At 31.4% G+C, this 20,781-nt stretch overlaps 1 protein-coding gene across 2 annotated transcripts in view; it reads left to right on the plus strand.

Annotated features, from left to right (window-relative positions):
• Nucleotides 1–8,093: 8,093 nt before the first annotated feature.
• The window catches only part of LOC148617929 (thyrotropin-releasing hormone receptor-like), a 47,391-nt gene continuing 34,703 nt past the window's right edge, over nucleotides 8,094–20,781 (plus strand). Inside the window, exon 1 of one of the 2 annotated variants that reach the window (XM_088585612.1) lies at nucleotides 8,094–9,006. In XM_088585612.1, coding sequence (XP_088441738.1) covers nucleotides 8,263–9,006 — 744 coding nt within the window. In that variant the 5' untranslated portion in view covers nucleotides 8,094–8,262. The remainder of the gene's footprint in view (nucleotides 9,007–20,781) is intronic. The other variant, XM_088585611.1, reaches the window with a different exon arrangement.

Raw genomic sequence — 20,781 nt, forward strand, 5'->3', positions numbered from 1 at the left:
CTTTTAATACGATATTGATTACTAAATACCTTTGCTCGGTACTATAAAAGTGTAGAGAGGCGAATCATTTTAGAAAATAAAATGTTATTTTTTAATGGAGTCCGAGTTACTTTTGTTACTATGTATGTATTATTTTTGGTCATTTTATATTTTTGTTGTGTTTGTCTGTTTTCCGTGTCTGGTCCTTGCCCATGTTTTAAATTCCTTTGATTTCCGCTAAAATCTTGGTTCCCTTGATTACTCTTTCAAAGAGTGGAACAACATAGTTTGTTTTTTTCCTTGTTATTTGTTTTTGTTTTTGTATTTTGTTTTAGTTTGATTCATTTTTTTAATGTTTGAGCTTTACTTGTAAATATCATGTACGTCAAATTTGTAGAAAGAATATCTTTGGATTCTTTAGTGTTTGGTATTAACTGTTCCTTTTGATAAATAGGTACAATTACTAGCCTCATACTGTTAATATTTAATTTTCCTTGTGTAATTTTCTCTAGACAATTCAAAGAAATAAAAAAAAAAGAAAACATCAATCGACTAGTAACAAACAAGGGTAAAAAAATCAAAATTAAGTAATAAAAGAACTGTAAATGTGATAATTTTTGCACTGGGCATAAAACCGCAAATTTAAGTTTTTACATCATATGACGCTAATCATTTTTTTAAATCGCAAAAATTGAAAACGAGGAAGATGTTCACTAGCGAGTTTGGCGAAAATTAGCAAACGCGGAATTTAATATCTTTACAGTTATTCATTTTAAATCGTATATTTATCTAGCCTATGTTTAGAAAGATTCTTATATGGAAATATTGGTTTCATGTATAATGTACTTGCTTAAATGTTTTTTTTTAAATTTCTTTGTCACATCGTATAACCAGATCATTGACCTTAATCCTCGTTCTATAGATGACGTACTGTATTTGAATAATCCTAGTTAAGGGGATTTCATACATCGCATATACCCATAACTTGAGAAAAAGGACACCACAGACAATACGAAGTTAGCCCTATATCTTGACTTCTACTTAAAAAAGGTAAAAAACGGAAAATCGAACTACACGACAAACACCATGACTTCTTATTACGTATCTTCAACTGCGTGTGGAGTTTTCATGCAAAAACTAATACATTATGCAAGAGCATGCTGGCTTTCTGTTCTCTGCAGAATTTCTTGTAAGGGTTCTGGAACAGGGAAATTTCGCTACAAATTATTCATCACAACTTAGTCGTAATCATTTACTCGTGAATCGTTATGGTATATCCATCAGCACATTGAGAACCGATTTGTTCACCGCGTCATAGGTTTCCTTGCCTCTACCGTGACGTGATGTTTTATTAGCAACTTAGCTTTTTTCTAGAAAAGCAGAGGACGCCAAACCTACTGGTGTCCCTGGTCTGTGCTTCTAGTTTTTAGTGGAGCCCGAGTTAATATTACTTTTATTGTTTTGCCTATTTCATGTTCTTTCTTGTGTATGTATATTTTTCTTGTTTCGTCTTTACCATTGAAATATATTGTTCTTTTTTTCCGTTCGAATATTAGTTCCCTTGACTACTCTTTCGTAAAGATGATTGTTCTGAGAAATTTGACATCTTAAAAAAAATATAAAAATCCCTTCAGTCTCTCTCTCAAGTAAAACGTAGTCCATTTTTGTCTAAATGTAAAGATTTATCCATCATTTTAAATCATTTTGACTTTCTTACTTATTTTCAGATATAACGTTTATTAAGAATTATGTATTTGAGTCTGGGATTATTTATCACGTATAAAAATACGCAATGATTTAGATCGTTTTGGGAAATTAATCGTACGTAGATACTTATTAAGTATTTTTATATAGAAAATGCTATAAACCTCAAGAGGAAATGAGTTTACTGTAAACATTTGGTTTTTCAGTACTCAAGATTGTAAACTATCTGCGGTACGATTAAAAATGACAAAAGGACAATTTTCTTGAACAGTTTTTTTGTACACCTTAAAATAAGTTTCTCTAGTTATATCCCGCTTTTTTGGCAAACAGTAAGTAGATGCTTATTTTCTTCGGTTTCTTCGTTCGAATTATTTTGGTTATTAAATGTTCTTTTTTGTCTCTGCTTGATTAAATTCGTTCGATTTCTTAGCACCTTTGATTCCTCCTTATAACAATTTCAATACTTACTCTTTCGTCTATCCTGGACTTGACCTTTTATGAGCAACTCGGCGGGTGATTCTAGAAAAACAGACGACGCTTACACTACCGGTGCACCTTGTTTACGCTCCTAGTTTTTAGTGCAGTCCGAGTTGCTCATATGCATTAACAAAACTTCTGGAACTATAAAACATATATAGAAAATTCATGACAGAAACTCACTTAAATTGAAAGCTATGAAAACTCAACAGAAGTAGTATAGTTACATTGTATAATTGTTTATATCAAAAGAGTTTTGACCTAGAAAAATCCTTGGATCTCAATTATAGGAGAATACATCTTAGAGACGGTTTACAACGCGTCGTCTCTGATGCATGTTTTAGATCATTTGCCGCTTCATTATATTTTATTTGCTTACATAAATAAAATATCCAGGCAATGAAGTCCAGAAGCGTTACACAAACAAATCAATCTCAACAGAGATTTCAAATCATATTTGTTTATGACATTAAATCTCTTGTGGGTAATTTTTTGATACTTACAAAACGAAACCGAATGTAAAACTTCTCTTTAAAATGATATTAACGTGATATATCTTAATACCGAGGGAAATTACAGTTCTTCAACAATAAGTTGAGTCTAAAAATAGATGTATCTTCACATGAACGACTAAACTGATAGCATTTTGTTTACTAAATATAACAAAATGAATTTAGAAAAAAAACAAATGAAGAGAAGGAATAACTGTAAAAAAACCAACCAAACAAACAAATCAAAACAAAACAAAACAAAAAGGACAGCAACAACAACAGCACTGACACACACAAAAGAAACGTCCTGTATTCAAAGTGTCTTTATGAGGACTTCGCCTACTATTTTATTGTGAAACTGTTGTCCTTCTGTCATGTACTTTTGCAAACATATCTTATTTCTTATTATTCTGGTGACCCTTTTTTCCATATTTCTTTATACCCTTTAGCAATGTAATTACAACAGTGTTATTTACAATCTAATTGTGTAATACAGATAACAAATCAAAAGTCTAAAAACGAAACGAGACTTTTATATTTATTTATCACATTAAGTTTAAAGTTTTAGACACATGAAAAATTGATTTTGTATTTTGGTTTTACGACACTACTTAATTTTAGGTTTTCCCGCCTTTAATTATAATTGTCGCCATAAATCCTTACAACAAACAAATAGAACCAATACTTTATCTCTTTATTCCGAAAATGAAGCGAGTGTTTGTTATATTTTTTTTAAATAAAGTTGGAATGATTTCATTTTGTGTCCAGTGAAAAAAAAGATGATTTTTTTACGATACTACATACCTTTGAGTTGACTAACGGCTGCTATTATTCCTGTCATAATAGATCCTACTACAAAGATAGATACAAACCCCTCCCGGTAGATTTAGTCAAATATTCCAGTAGTAAAGTACAGCACGGGTTGCCTAATAAATACAACCCCTCTCGGTAGATTTAGTCAAATATTCCAGTAGTAAAGTACAGCACGGGTTGCCTAATAAATAGAAAAGTAATATGGATTGACCTTCAAATAAGTCTGAAATAGCTTTTTTTGTCTTCACTTACTTGATCTATGATTCTCCACATCTGTCGTTCTAATTTTATTTCTGAGGCCGTATAAATGTTAAACATAAAGACATGTATATTTTGTATATCATTGAAGGGTCTGAAAAACATAACTATACGTCTCTTTATTTCATTATCTTTTGACATAAAACATTGTGCTTATACACGCTAACTTGTAATTTGCACAATTATCTAGCTCTAGCGATATGTCATAGTAAAAATATATGTCTTGTAGATCATCTCGGCTAAAAAAACCTGGTACTCAATTTCACCGTTAATCAGTCCTATCGATAGCGGAACTCTCAAATAGTACTTTTTTTTAACTTTACGTTGTGTGAAATATTTATTATGCAGTTGAGAATTACACACTTAAATTTATCAAACCATGCTTGCAATATTTGAAAGTGCACTTCAATATGTCATATGGAGAATGTATCGTTTCCATCTATATTAACTATTGCTTATTAGGTGTATTAACGTTTTCCTCGGATTTTTACACGAGGACCCGAAAACCCTTGAATAATCATTAACCCCAGCCGTCTACGTCAAGATATGCAAACACCGCATTGATGCAGAATAGCATAATCATAGCAATAGGGAAAGTTATGGGATTAAAAATCGACAAGAAATTGAATTTCTATAATTTTCTGTTATCGAAACAGTTAAAGCTTAAAAATTCGATGGACGGCAGGGAAACTAGAATGTTTTACTTTCAAAATACATATCAAATAGAATTGTTCACGATATCTTGTCTTTCGTTAATCTTTGGAAAGACGTAGCGTATTTCCAGCTTGAACTACTTCATTGCCCTACATGATCCTCTTTTCACGGGGTATTAGAGCGGTTTAATGAAACCTTTTATTGCACAGACAACGGAACAACAACAAATAAAATTGATGAGGTCGTTTCATTAAATCCGAAAAAAAAAAAATCAAAAGTGCAGTATACCCTTTTATTGACAATCAATAAACCAATTATTGCCAAAGTGCAAAGTCCCAAACATTAGTAAAACATATATACGTATAAAAATTGAAACAAACAGTAAGAACTCTAGAACCAAAAGTGTTTATAACATACTTATAAGGAGCGCATTATATAGTATAAGAATACAAATATAATAATTGCAAATTACACGATGCCGCTCTGTATCTTGAGCCGAATATCCAATGTATAATGATTCTTTACTTTACCCCGCGAAATCACTATGGTATCATTATCGACGTAGGGATTGAAGATGCCACATGGCAGTAAAAGTTTTCGGTGTCAAACGTATAAACTTAATCAAGTGTTATTGACATCGCATAAATCAAAGTCAGTGCTCTTACACATTCGTGGAACATGGTTTGTCGAGTCTAATTTACCAATTACACAAGGCATAACTCTATCACGTCACACCAATTACATATTGATACTTTTGCTCACATTAACGTGACACATGGTACAAGTTGTATCAGATGTTGAGAGTTTCTGTTATCTCATGTGAAATTAAAAAGGTGTTATCTTAATATCAAACTAGAAGGTCAATGCACTACATCGAATTTCGAAAGGAATAAAAATAGGGAGAAAACAAACATTTCAAAGACAGCAACGGCAACAGAAGGTAATTAAACTCACGATACAACATACCTAACAACAAGGACCGTACTATAATCGAATGTAAAATCGGATATTCTAGAATGGTAAACTTAATCTGCCTCTTGCAAAGTACAAGTCATAAAGCTTGTTTAAAATCAAATCAGGTCATGTTGAAAACTTTTGATTGACGACTTTGGTCAATGAGAAACATACTCTGTAATTCCAGTGTCTTTTTGTTTGTTAGTCGCCATGACGTATTTGAAGAGTTTTTTGACGGATTTACAAAACCTTTTTTTCTTTCGAAGATTAATATGTGAATTGAAAATATGTATGTAAAAGGCAAAACTATCAATATATTTTCTAGTAGTACACATTTTGTTTGATTTATTGCTGTTAACTTATATTCAATTGAATAAAATTATTTCAGTTTTCACAGTTTCAATAAAATGTCATTTAACCTTTACAATAAATGAACACCAACGATGAGAATTTGATACCCGGAGGAATGACAATGAAACGAAATACGCCTCGTTTAGCAATGATAGAATATTATATTTTAGTAGGAGAATTACGTCATAATCTTATCATCCGCTTTTTGAAACAACGCCAATGAATGTCATATATAAACTTTTATTCAACCAAGGTACGTTCAATCGGAATCTACCTAAGAAAATAAAATGTAAGTTTAAACTCGAAATATTTTTATAATCATGCCTTTCAAGTTGTTTTCGTATAACGAGAAAAGGCCAAGGAAGGGATTGAATCAACACCTAGTTAAAATTCATTGTTGATATTAGTGGACATCTTATTTACATCCCGTATATCCGTTTTCGTTGTGGTCTTTGTCAAACATATATTATCTTGATATATGAATAATTAATAACCTTATCAAGCTTTGATCAACCTCTTACAGTATATGTTTGCTAACGATTACGGATCATAATTATCTAAGATAAAAGTTAATAACATATTAACGAGAAGTCTTTGTAAGAATCAAGTAGGTTTGGGAATATTAGAAGTATGTTTGTCAAAGAGATCATTGATCAGACTATTAATTTAAATCAAAGAAGTTTTTTACTTGAAATGACCGCTTACATATCTGTGCATCAAGGGAGATGTGTGAGAACTTGTCTTTAAAATATTTAAATTCGAGTTTTTGACAGAGTTATCTGCCTGTGCAATCTAAAAGTGCATTGCATTTGGATGACTTATTACCAAATTAGTGTTGAAAATATTGTCTTAATGTTTGATTTTGATGGGAAATCAAATTACATTGTCAAAGTGATGGGTGTTTTACCCTTTGCCTGACTCTTGCAAACACTAACAAGTAAACAGTAACACAGGCATGTATGTCTGAAACGTGATCTTTGTGGCTCTGTGTTTAATAATTAAAGAGTAGGGACGACATGATTAGTATGATGAAAAGATCAACTTGTTAATATTGGTTTTCTTTCAATTACTTAACAGATAAAAATATGTAATCAGACAATTTTAATTAGCACTTCAAAAATTACGCATTGAAACGATAAAATGATATGGGAATGTTTTCTTGTATGAGAAAGTAAATGATGAACTATGCTTTGTATATAAAATGTGAAACCTATCTAAACCAAACCTGACAAACTAAAACAAAAACATGTCCGGTTTTCAATCCCTTCATTGCGGCTTAAATAAGTATATTTTGAAACAGAGTAAACCAGATATTAAAGAGGGAGACTAGGAAAAGGTACACAATTCTTACAAATCATTTGTGTGTTTGTATTCACCATTTTTCATCAATCTCATGTAAGCATCAATGTAACTTGGACTGAACAAAAACAAGGTAATCATTTGAAGAACGGCTAAATGGGCAGATCCGAGGTCAAAGTTTAATGACAAGAGTTCCCTCATCATATATGATGAGCAAATATATTGTAAAAGGTAAAATTTGGCGGCACTTTAATTTTCGCTATAATCACGGTAAGATCCGTAACGCGTAAAACTAAACTGGCATGAATATGTTCTTCAAAGAACATTATAATATCATTTAAGAAAGGATCGCGAATAAAAAAACTGGAAGAAAACAAAGTTTTGCACAGCAACCACGAGAACAAGACGGTGTGAAACATTCCCGGTTAACATATCTTGCTTCACCATTAAAATACATTCATGTTACATCTCATAGGTATTATAAACTATGACGAATGCAATGCATGTTGTAGTATTACTCATGAATAGCCAGAGGTCACAAACTCATAATAGAATTATACGTACGAAACAGAGAAAACATTGAACTACGTGACATATCTAGATTATTAGTAATTTTAAAACAAAGGATGTTTTTTAGAGATTTGTATGAGTTTCATTGAACTACGAAGTTGAATTACAACGATACATTAGCTGTGGTCTATTTCAATTCTTGAATAAAAAGTAATACTAGTTCTCATTAATTAATACAATAATAATATATATTTATTTATATTAGAATATATATATATATATATGACTGTTTAATTTTAACCTATATCACCTTCAAGAACTTGTTCAAACACATAAGAATGAGTACTTAAATCATATAAATAGTATAAAACACGAACGCTTGAAAATAGGCTTTATAACATTTTACGCAATTTTACATTCTTGATCAATTTGATATCGCTTGTTGTAAAATATGTTATTTCAAATAATGTAACACATTCTCTCAAATTCTCTATTATGTCGAAGGTTTTGCTTAATAATGTATGTACTAGAATGATATAATATTGATCGGATCGATGAATTATCTATTGTTTTTTTTTCAAATAAAAACCGATACAGGTTTTCTCAGCTTGTTATTCCTTCCACGGAACGCAGCATAAAGACAGTCACCGATTGGTAGAGCGAATTCTGATAGAAAATTCCTTGGCGAGTAATTATGTTCCACTTATGAATGAAAGGTTTGATTATTTCTGGTTGTGCTTAAAATCTGAATGGATAAAATATAACAGTGAGAATGAGCAGGGAAAATGGTTCAATGGTTTTAACAAAATTTACTAATATGAGTGATATGCCGCCGATATATTATACTAAAATTTATCAAATAATTTCTGTTTTATTCGCATCTATTATTTTTGTAATTGGATTTTTTGGAAATATTCTCGTAGTGATTGTGATTTCAAGGAGTAGGAAAATGCGTTCTCCGACAAATTGTTATTTAATAAGTTTAGCAGTGGCTGATATTTTGGTGCTTCTCTCTGCAACTCTTCCTGAAATACCTCGGGCTTTCTTAAAGGTTGAAGAGTGGCCTTGGGGAAGAGCAATGTGCTCAATTCTAATCTTTCTACAATATTTAGGTGTTGACGCATCATCTTTATCAATAACAGCTTTTACAATAGAAAGATATATCGCAATATGTCATCCTATGCGAGCACAACGAATGTGTACCATACGTAGAGCCAAGAAAATTATTTGTGGTATTTGGCTGTTTTCAATACTTTACTGCTCCCCATGGTTGGGTTTAACCATAATAAAAAAGCATGGGAACTTAAACAGTTGTACATTTCGATTAAAACGTCAACAATATAACGTGATCTACTTAGCCGATCTAATAGTGTTTTATGTTATCCCACTTTGCATTGCCGGGATATTGTACGCACTTATAGCGCGTATACTTTTTGGAAATACTATTTCTTCGACAAGAGGAGGGCAGACGAGAGATCCGGTTAACCATCGCAATGCAACGAGTTCCAGAAAACAGGTAAGCAATTTCGTATGAAAATGTGTGTTTTTTTTTTTTTTCGTGATAAAATACACTCATACTCATTCGTTTTACATATTAATATATTCTATGATATAAAATACATTTTTTCATGTTTTGAACACGTTTTCTGCGATAAAATATTTAGAAGAAAAAAAGGTTCTCATTTTCAAATGACAAAAAAAGAAAAAAATGTCTTGATATTCACCACTGAGAAACTAAATTGAAAATCATACTTGACATTTAAGAATGTTTCTTTAATTTGAAAAGAACCATACAAAGTGTATAATACTGACTAAAACTAATGGTGAAATAATAAATCATACCAAGACAAAAATATAAAGTAATTCCTGTCAAACTTGATAACATGACTTGCAAATTGTTAAGTAGTACTCCAGCTAAGAATCATGCAAAATGTGATTCATGGGTATAAATGACACTAAAATACAATAGAATCTATTGGATTTTCAATGTTGATTAACTCCTAAGAGCAGGCAGATTTGAATGAATAATTACACATTTCATAGTATAGACCCATAAAACAACTTAATTGCAAAATTAAAAATATGTAACCTTTTTTGAGGTGTATCACATTTTTCAGACTTTGCATGATTCTTACAAAGACAGCTACTTAATAAGAAATACATGCTTCCTCATAAGGACACTAGTAAATATGACACATGTCAATGGAATTAGCCTCATTTGTTCATCTTAAGGAGGAAGAACTGTACACTATATTAATTGAGAAGGATCTGAAACTAGGTTGGATTTGTGTAAACCATTGACTTTTAATTTCCGGAGTCATCCCAATTGTTCTATTTCGTTTTTGAACTAACACATTTCTTATGTCGTAACGTCTACTACTTATATCAAAAAGATATCTCCTTTGGATAATGTCTTGTAGATTAAAAGATCAAACAGGTTTTCAGTGGTATTAAAATTGGACACATTTGGCAGATTTTATCATAAAATATTAAATCAATCAATTATCAAGATTTGTATCTAAATCGGTATCGCTTTATTTTCAATTGGTAGTTAAAAAAAGGTCCTTATAACAACTCTATAACTTGTACAATGAACAATAACCCTTCAATATGCTCTAAATATTTTAAAAATAATGTAAGTTCGTTTTTTGTCACTATTCTTTTCAAACAATTCGAAATTATTTTCTTTTGTTTACCTTACACTTGATGAGTTCTTATGCAATGCCCGGCAGATGGAAGAGTTGGTAAAAGGCGTCTTTTAATGTATTAAATTTAATCAATACATATGAATTTCGCTTGAAACTAATCATGATACATCTATATTATTTGTATGTGCTAAATTTGAACCCCACTACCAATTTAAAAACGAAAATTGTATGTCAGAATGAGTATTTGTTTCAAAAGTGTTGTCTCAATATTGCAAAGGCAGTTGGATGTTGAAAATAATAATTAAAAAACCTTGTGAGAAAAAGTCTTTGAGTAAGATAAAAGAGCTTATTTTTTTCAAAAATGTTCCCGAATGGCGTTTAGTGGAAGATATATTGATATTTTAGCAACTCAGTGGATATTTTAGAACGCTTGTACTTCCAGTACACCTAGTCTTAACTCCCAGTCATTATTGGAGCCCGAGTTGCATTTACTTTAGTTCCTTGTACGTTATTTTTTGGTTATTTTATGTAACTTATTGTAATGTGTTTCTGTAGTTCTTGTCTACTCATTGTCCTTATCCGATTAAATTCTTCCATTTTCTGCGTGAATATTTGTCCCATTGATTGCTATATCAATCATGGTAACGTGGATCTGAAATTTCATGACCCAAAAATCTTTTTTGCAAAATGACGGAAAGGGTATTCTAGTTGAAAGAAATCATTTGATCTCAATGAAAAGTCACACCAAGTTTTGATCGATATTTTAGATTGAGTTTAATGTCTTGAGATATCTTTAGTGTGTTTCAGTGGTTACCTTTTTCAATCCTTTATAGCTTGCTTATCAAAATTCTAAAAACAAAACAAAAATATGTATGTAAATAACTATTAGTAAGTATTTGATGTCATATATTGCTAATTGTTTATCATGAAAGTAATCTATGTTAAAGGTCACTACACTGATTATTTAACCAATGTTAATATTTTGCTTACTTTCCTCTGGATGTTGTGTTAAATCTTATTACTACGGTTCAATTAATATAGCGACGACAGATAAGTGACTCTGTACGATCCTAAGATCAGTCTTATATAGTGACGACAGATAAGTGGCTCTGTACCATTCTAAGATCTGTCTAATATAGCGACGACAGATAAGTGGCTCTGTACCATTCTAAGATCTGTCTAATATAGCGACGACAGATAAGTGGCTCTGTACCATTCTAAGATCAGACTGATACAGCGACGATAGATAAGTGGCTCTGTACCATTATAAGATCAGTTTAAATTACCGTCAATTAAAACGATAATGTTTTGAGAAAACAAAAATGTGCATAACTGTTTATTCTCTGAGGTAAAAACGTTTGTATTGCAACAATTGAGCTGCGTGTTTCTTTCATCATGACTGGCATCATGGATAGTTTCTTGTACCTGACTAGTTTAATGGCTGTAAAATATTGCTATGAAGGACTTTTTTCTCACTACATTGCATTTAAAAGAATGAACACGTTCTCCCTTTCGATTATTTTGTTCTTCTGAAACGATAAGGAAATTCATTATCAAATTCAAACCTATTTTGACCATAAAAATGTAAAATCTACGATCCTGTTCACATCTGGGGATTATTACCATAACTCGGCCGATCGTTTTATTCAGTTTTAGTTAATTGCTAATCTCATCCCTTCTTAAGTCCTTCTGTGAAAAGAAATACATGGATCGTTATGGTGTATCCATCAGCACCATGAAAACTGATTTATTCAACGGGTCATAGTTTTCCTTTCCTCGTTTGTCTACCCCGGACTTGACTTTTTATGAGCAACTCAGCGGGTGTTTCTAGAAAAGCAGAGGACGCTTACCCTACCGGTGCACCTGGTCCATGCTCCCAGTTTTTAGTAGAGTCCGAGTTGCTCAGTTACTTCATGTTCTTTGTTGTATATGGCTGTTTTCCATGTCTGGTCATTGTTAATGGATTACATTCTTTTAATTACCGCTATAACCTTGGTTCCCGTGATTACTCTTTATATAGTTCCCATTTGGGATCTTTATTTTAAGTCGACTAGTGATGAATACAGATGAACGATTTAACTCTGTAAACCAGATTTCTCTCTTTATATGATCAATTTGAATTACATTTCTTATACTTCCTTACTTGATTAAGGTTTTTTCCAAGGTGCGTTATAAATCTTTGTCAAACTAAATTCAGCTCATTAATAGGATATTGCTTCTCCCAACAAATTAAGGAAGTCAACCGACAGGAAATCAAAGTAAAAGCTTTTCAAAATAACTATGATGGATGTGTCGATTCTGTATAGACGGCAAATTCGTCTTTTCGTTAAACGACGAAATAAGCTTGTATGATACACATTGGCAGACCAAGCAATACAAATGTTCCCTGTTCATTAAAATAACTACCCAGGTTTATAACGACTTGATTTTTTTTACATCTAATACATGTATATATTTATTGAAAACAGTGAAACGTATTTAAACACCAGGTGTCGATTTCACAAGTATGAAATTGATCGTAAATTATGACGTCACAATGCAATTTTAAGTTTTGACGTCATTGCATGCCTAAACCAACCGAACATGTATTGCAGTCCAAAATATTGGCTTTGAAAGTTTTCACTGTAAATTCAACAGCGGTGAAAAAAAAAGATAACTAACATAATTTTCCATTCAAATCGTTCCAAATATATAACGTTAGTCATATTTGTTGTTTAATCGGAATGTTATTGAACACTGTTGGTACATAATTCCCAATATAATCTATTTATCAAAATATTTCTAATGAGTTATGAATTGATGAATGAAAGTCATTGAGTTTTTATCTGAACTAAGGAGTAATAGGAGTAACACATTCCTTATTTTACCAATAAGATAATCACTGCAAAATAATTCTGTAAAAGAGAATTTTAGGAAAGTTTCCCTGCGAAATGAAAAAAAGCAGTTGATATATGCCGTTATTAGCGATGCATAAAGTACCTAAAATAGGTAAAACTTAATTATAATCACGGTTCAGAGGGAAATATTGAATAATACATTAATTGCCAAAATTAAGAAAAACAGGAAAAATAAAAATATTCATTATTTTCCTGACTTAATATAGGAATTTCAAAGTGAAAATGAGAGTAAAACTTGTTTTACTGCTTTTATAGTGCTGGAACAGTCCTGGTTTGAATGCCTCTGCTACTTTGAACACTGCCCCTGTCCCCTTTTACAACTCAATTCCGTGTCTGTGATTCACAATCCCGCCGGGATAAAAAAAATCATATCAAGGCCAGCGTACGTATTCAATGAACGACGAGGAAACCATCGCATCATAGTTCAGGCTGCAGCTGGCCCAAGTACCACATTTTACACGGATACAGCAAAATAATATAGCAATATAAATAAAACTGAAAGTGAAAACGAAACTAGACATACATAGGGCAATCATTCCTGACTTAAGCGTAATCTGGTGGTGTTAAAGTTTTTTGGCCTGATCACAACCATTTTAAATCTGGTCAATGTGGAAACAATATTATCCCATTAAACACCCCTTTTAAAAAAGTTCTGATGAAAAAAACTGATAATAAGTTACACAAATTTGCATACAAAGGACTACTAGCAACATTACGTAAATACATAGGAATTTTGATTTAATGCCCTTGCTTTATATAAACGGTATGTGTCCTTTATACGTTATACAATTAATGAGTTTTGTTTAACAAAATGAAACATAATCGATATATTGATAAGAATTTTAATAAGAATTTTGGTTGTAGGGCCTTGCTTTGTTTAAACGGAATATACCATTTATAGGTTATTCAAGTATTAAATTTTCTGGGACAATTACGTTATTTGTATATCACTTGTCTGTCGTTTGGAAAGATTTGTTTCCTTGGTAATGTAAGATTATTACCGGATAATACTCATGTGTAATATAATTGGTGCCGCTGACGGAGCAGGACATGCTTACTTTTCCGGAGCACCTGATATCACTCTTCACTTTTCCCTGGTGTCATAATGTTTTTGATCATATTTTACCCGTCAAATTAATGAAATACTCCCTACTGACTGGGTTTCATAAAAAAAAGATAATGTTTGATGACATTTAAATGTTCCCGAAGCGATGTGACCGGAACACCGAACGTCATTAAAACAATTAATCAGTCAATCATAAAAAGGGAAATTATGAATCTACCGAGGCACTTTATCGGAATTCTTGTCGCTTGATTCCTTCTTGCTTATGTGAATTCATCTATCAACATGTCTCTTTTCTTTTTGTTGTGTTTCGTTACCTCACATTACCATATGATTTATTATCGTTCACTCTTGAGACGTCTGATATTTGAATTGTAATATTATCGTTCACGCTTGAGGCTTCTGATATTTAAATTGTAAATACTGTTTTTTACATTCTACATTTTTACATCTATATATCCAACCTTTAAAGTTGATAACCAAATAAATTAACTGTAACATTTAAATAGATGCTTTCAGTGTTCTATGTAGTTCTCTTGAATTGATGGCCTATATTACTTACTACATGTAACGCATAGAAACATCCCCTTTTTCATTTAACATCAAAAAGGCACTAAACAAATATGCATATGAATTCAACTTCATCAGCACAAAATGTTGTCATGGAAATTTCTTTATCATTGACTGTATGTCTACAGTGCCGATTTTATTAGTAATTGTTTTATTCACTATAGATAAGGTGTGTATTTGTAAAAGTGCAAAAGAATAAGAGAGGAATAAGAAACCCTATAATGCAATGAACACATTATAGTATATGATTATTTCCAAGTGCAATGTACATTCTAAGAGAGATGATATTCCACAGTATTCATGCAAACAACCTTTTATTGTATGGCAATATAATCTTGTTTAAAAAATTAATTTTTGACACAGATCAACCAAATTTCAACCATATTAACACTAGTGCAATATAGAAATTTATAGCACGCTGACGTTGCATTGCATTGGGGGGATTATATTGTTATAAAATATTACATCTTATTTGATGAAAAAATACATTTGAAAAGAATGAGCTGATAAAGATTTTCTATATTGAGTTATTGCTTTCTTGACAGCCCAGGGTATGCATTTCCATATACATTCATTGGGACATTTCTCCTACTCGTGATATTTATTGTTCCAATATTCAATAGTTATATTGATAAAAGTGCATAGTTGTATCTTTTATCTTAAATAACGCATTTTTCGTTCGTTTAAGTGTAAGTTTTGGAAAAATCAGGCAAAGTGGGAAAAATCAGAAACATCCATGTGAAAGTATACTTAAGGAAACCAAGAGTTTAGGGGAAATCCAATGTAATCCAAACAAAGATCAGACATCCAAAACAAACAAACACAAAAAAGAACATATAATGAATAAAATAATACATGTATATACAAAGTAACAAAAGTAGATGAGCAACTCAGACTCCATTAAAAACTAGGAGTATGGACCAGGTACACCAGTAGAAACACCCACCTAGTTACTCATAGAAAGTAAAGTCCAGGGTAGGCGAAAGAGGAAAGGAAAACTATGACACGTTGAACAAATCAGTCTTCAAAATGCCACCAATCTGACAAACAAATTTCATTCAAGGATGCATTCTCTATTTGAAATGACCATTATTTGATCTCTGTATCATTGAATTTGCAAAGAAATGTTTCAATTGAAAGTTAAAAAATGATGTTTTTGCATTTGAAATGGTCATTTGCAGTGCTTTTCAATGAAATTATAATTCAAAGTGATATGCGTAATCTTGTACTTTTCAAAATGATAGGTGTTTCATGCCATGTTTCACCACTGCCTGATTCTGACAAAGACTGACACTTAAGTATCAAGAAATGACCTCAGTCACCGGTGTATGACAGGAAAAAAAACAAGTATTTGTGACCACAACTTAACACAGAGTAATTAAATTGGTATAAAGATTACGCTATAGTCCAATTCTTTTGCTTTGATTCCATTACGAGACAGCTAATGCGATTGGATTTATGCATGAACACATGTATGTCGAATATTGTTATCCTGATTACTAAGGTCTCCTAGTTTAAATCTTGTAAAGCTTCTCTTTAATCGCGTCATTTACCGTAATTTTCGTACTTTAATTTCTACGCAGTTTCATCCACAAATGAAGTCAATTCCAAAAAGTAAATACCGTTTATTTATCTTTCTAATTTTGATAGAAATAAAAACAAATATTTGATGTAAGTATCAGCAGTTTTTCTTGGTGGTTTACAGCATCTGTGTTGCGCATTAAATTATCATTTACTGTAATCGACAAGTGCAAAAAAATGCCTATTTTAAATAATGCAACATTATAAAGCAATAATAATTCAATTATAATTTTAAAAGGTTTTAACAGTTTACGTCTTTTTCAATATCATTTCAGACTCGAACTTGTGTTAGCATTAAATATTTTGATTTCCCTCTCAATTGTTTTCTGATGCCAGAGCTTGCCGTAACTACGCAAGCTCTTTGGCATCGCGCTAGACTTCTCACAATTAGGCTTCGGGAACAGGTTTTTTTTTGCTACAAGATTGAAGATATCACTGCAATAGTTTTAAGATCGCCATCATGGACTCATGGATTGTTACGGTGTATCTATCTGCACCATGAAAACTGATTTGTTCGACGGTCATAGTTTTCCTTTCCTCTTCCGTCTACCTCGTACTTGACTTTTTATGAGTAACTCGGCGGGTTTTTCTCGAAAAGCAGAGGACGCTTACCCTACCGGTGCACCTGGTCGATGCTCCCAGTTTTAATGGAGTCCGTTGCTCATTTACTTTTGTTACTTTGTATGTATAATTTTTATACATTATACGTTATTGGCAAAATAATAAAATTTTGAAGTTTAACCAGTTGTTCTCATCCCATAATTTAGCTGAACTAGAAAAAATGTGCAGATTTATAAATTATATATCTACTGTTATAAATCCTCCTGGTTAGGTAACTGTATTCATGTACATGTATTTCTACACATGCATTCATATCTGTATTTTGTATGTATGCTATTATCTCTATAACTGTGTCATAGTTTATGAGAATAAAATCATAGCATAGCATGTCTGGTCTTTGTCTCTGGATCATATTCTTTTGATTTCCGTTATAATCTTGGTTTCCTTGATTACGCTTTGAAAGATGTATTAACGAAAAATGATTTTTGTATAAAAGGACACACGTTTGACAACAGTTGTCATACGTGTGTCCTTTTTTCGAATTAAGTCATATTGATTGAAGAAAAACAAACCCAATATACTAAAACAGGAACAATATTTGTGACTTGAATCATTCATTCTGACATATTCAACGTATCAATTATCTGTATATTCATTTTTAAAATTGTGTGGTAAACACATGTGTTTGAAATCCAAACAGGTTACAAGGTAATTGATATTCAAAATGAGTTTAGAAATGTTCATTAATACCAAAAAAATTCGAAAAAATAATTTATTTTGTTTCACATATTTCAAGTTTACAGTAAAACCTGTCTAAACTGAAGTCGGAATAAACCAAAACCAGTATAAAGAAGACACCTTTTAAAGTTTTGGACCGAATGCCTGTCTTAACCAATCAAGTTCTACAATCTGGAAGTGGTTCGAATAAGACAGGTTTCTCACCACTTTATTGAAACTTACATAAGAATGGTAGATCCCAAGAATTTTATCAAAGTGCTGAGATATCAGCTGTTTAACTATCAAATTCGAATATACCTATTGTAAATACAACTGTGTACTTATTAATGTCAATGCATAGGAATTTATGCAGTGATGAGTATGCAAACTATCATATTCAAATATTCCAATTTGTACTGCAACTGAGAATTTTTTTTAATCGATTGAATGTCAACGCCGTTATCATGGTCAAATACATGTCGATACGATGGGACCATATGTATCAACTGTATTTTTTTTTCATATTGATATATCACTATATAAACGATTATAATAAAAAAAAAAGATAGCATTAATTAATTTAGTTTTTATTTTGTTTTAACGACAATTGAAATAACTATGGATTTGTTGTACTGTCAAATAGGAAAAAAACACAGATGTTACAATAGATAATATTGGCAAGAAATTACCAAAGTTTCTGCAGTGGGATGATTCAGATACGTCATGGCCTAAACGTGAATACATGAAACAGAGATAGTCTACATACATAATATAGAGAACTGAATAAAGATTACACATAAAACATGAAGATAAGGGAAACAAGACGTCACACACAACAAAACTAAAGCATTAGCAATATGAACTACCACAACAACTGGAAGTGATATCATGTGCCTCGGAAGGGTCAGTCTGTCCTGCTCCGCTAGTGGCACCCGTCACATTGCAAGTGAGAATCTAGTCATAATAATGCAGTTCTGCGACAATTGCCAAACACTTTTGTCATAAGGGCGAAATGATTCGATTTTAACTTTTTATAATGTTGTGAACATAGTTAGTAGTGGACAAATGTCCGAAATTGACAAAATGAGATTAATGTAACAAAAATTCACCATAAAACATACGCCATTATTTATTATTTATGGCTTCGATATTTGATCTTGAAATTGATATCACAAAGCAATAAATCATGTGATTTAAATTAAGACATTTACTTGGAGATTTCAACAGAAATAAAATTCATATATCTTAAATACTTTTTTGAAAATGATAGGTCTTATTATATTTTATCATCTTACATTGTCAATTTGTATCATGAAACAACATTTTTCAAGTTTTATAAATAGATTCTTTAAAAAATATATAGGCAAATATTTTGCAGTATGTGAACTGATTTATAAATTCATCTGCTTTATTTTTTAGTATTAATTCCATTCCCTAGTTATCTCTTAAAACTACCAAATTTACCGCGGCCATCTTTAGTTTTAACCTGGGTCACAATAGTTTGAGATAAATATTCTCTTCTTAAATAAATAATCAAACAAAAAGTGTATTGGTATAAGGTATAATGTCATGTTTTCCCTAGGATCCCTCAGAAGGTATTTTCTCACCAAAGAGCGATAATTTTTCAAAGGTTTACTTAAGGAGATAGACCAAGGGTAAGGGACACACCTATTACAAATCATTGGAACGTTTGTATTCGGCATTTTATTACAATGTCATGTAGCATCAAAGTAACTTGACCTTATTTTTTTTTGTTTCAAATGAAAGTTTGATAGGCTTTGGTGAAATTGAAAGAGTCATGTCCCTTTCCTTAGGTTTACCTCCTTATATTGTTACTAAATCAATTCTAAAAGTACTAAGAATAATTAAACTTGTAAATTTGATCTACATCAGGAACGTGTTACATCTCATTAAGTATTATTTATCTGAAAAGGAGTTGTTTCTCAAAACAGATGTCTCCATAATTATAACATAGTAACAACTGTTTATAATTGACTGTGCGAATATGCTGCAAATTTATAAAAATATTGTTTTTCAAATACCTTGAGTTATCGATTTGAATTCTCAATACAAATATCAAAAATAAATTCAATCTTGGCTATTATAAAACTTTTGATCATTTACCTTTTTACAAGTGGGAAGCTCTCAATGCATGATTGAACAATAAATATACAATTTGTAGAAACAAGGAGTATAAACTTTATCACAGAAAAACATTTGGCGACTGTTTGTAGTATATTCTAAGTATATTGTTGCACTAAATAAATACCAGAATAAAAGAGTTTTTAACGTACTAAGTAGTACTCAAGCTTAGAATCATGCAAAATGTGATCCATAGTTGGAAAGATTACATACTTTTATCTTTGATATTTTGTTTAAAATGTTATAGTAAGTAGAAATTAACAAGTGACTTTTCATATAATTCCTTTTTTATAAGAGATATTAATTACAGAGAATGTAATATAAAATTCAAACTTAAGTGAGATAACTCTGTAAATGATACTGAATTACAATAGAAACTATTGAGTTTTTACTGTGAATTATCTCCTAAGAATAGACAGAATGAAATGAATGATTATCCATTTCATCCTATAGACCTATCAAACAACCAACCTTTTCAGGATGTATCACATTCTACATAATTTCCATGATACTTATAAAGACTGCTACTGATTATTATTAGCCCCATAACAAAAAAGTTCTTCTGTGACACCGAATAGTCCTTTTTTCATATTTACAGAATACATGTGTAATCAAGGGAACCGAGATCATAGCGGAAATAAAAAAATGTAATTTAGAGACAAAGTCAGACATTTTAACATGTTTTTCGAAGGGATGTAACTCACCAACACACGACAACCAGGTTGAAGGGCTCATTGGGAAAGGAAGAACAGTAGACACTTTAATTAAAATCTTAATATATTTTCACTGTAAACCAGCCGGTCAGATTAGAGAGATACTTGCCCAATTGTTAAAGATACAAAGCCAAAGTTGAGGATGTGAAAAAAGACTATTGACACATGGTAAGAATAACATATCTTTACAAGTATTGATCAAGGTTGCCCGCAGATTATTATAGTCAGATATACAATAAAGGTGGCCTCAATAACTAATATCAAATATTTTTGTCGACTAATCAATTAAGAAGTTTGTTCTTAGAACTCAAAAGACTTCCATATCTCATCGACTAATTCCCTCATTAAAATGAACAGGTGATACTTAATCTCAAAACAATCCCCAGAAACGCTACAAAA

Source organism: Perna viridis, chromosome 5 (assembly GCF_037379345.1).
Source record: "Perna viridis isolate PV_CMFRI_1.1 ecotype Kerala chromosome 5, ASM3737934v1, whole genome shotgun sequence".
In the NCBI taxonomy this organism is placed as follows: Eukaryota; Metazoa; Mollusca; class Bivalvia; order Mytilida; family Mytilidae; genus Perna; species Perna viridis.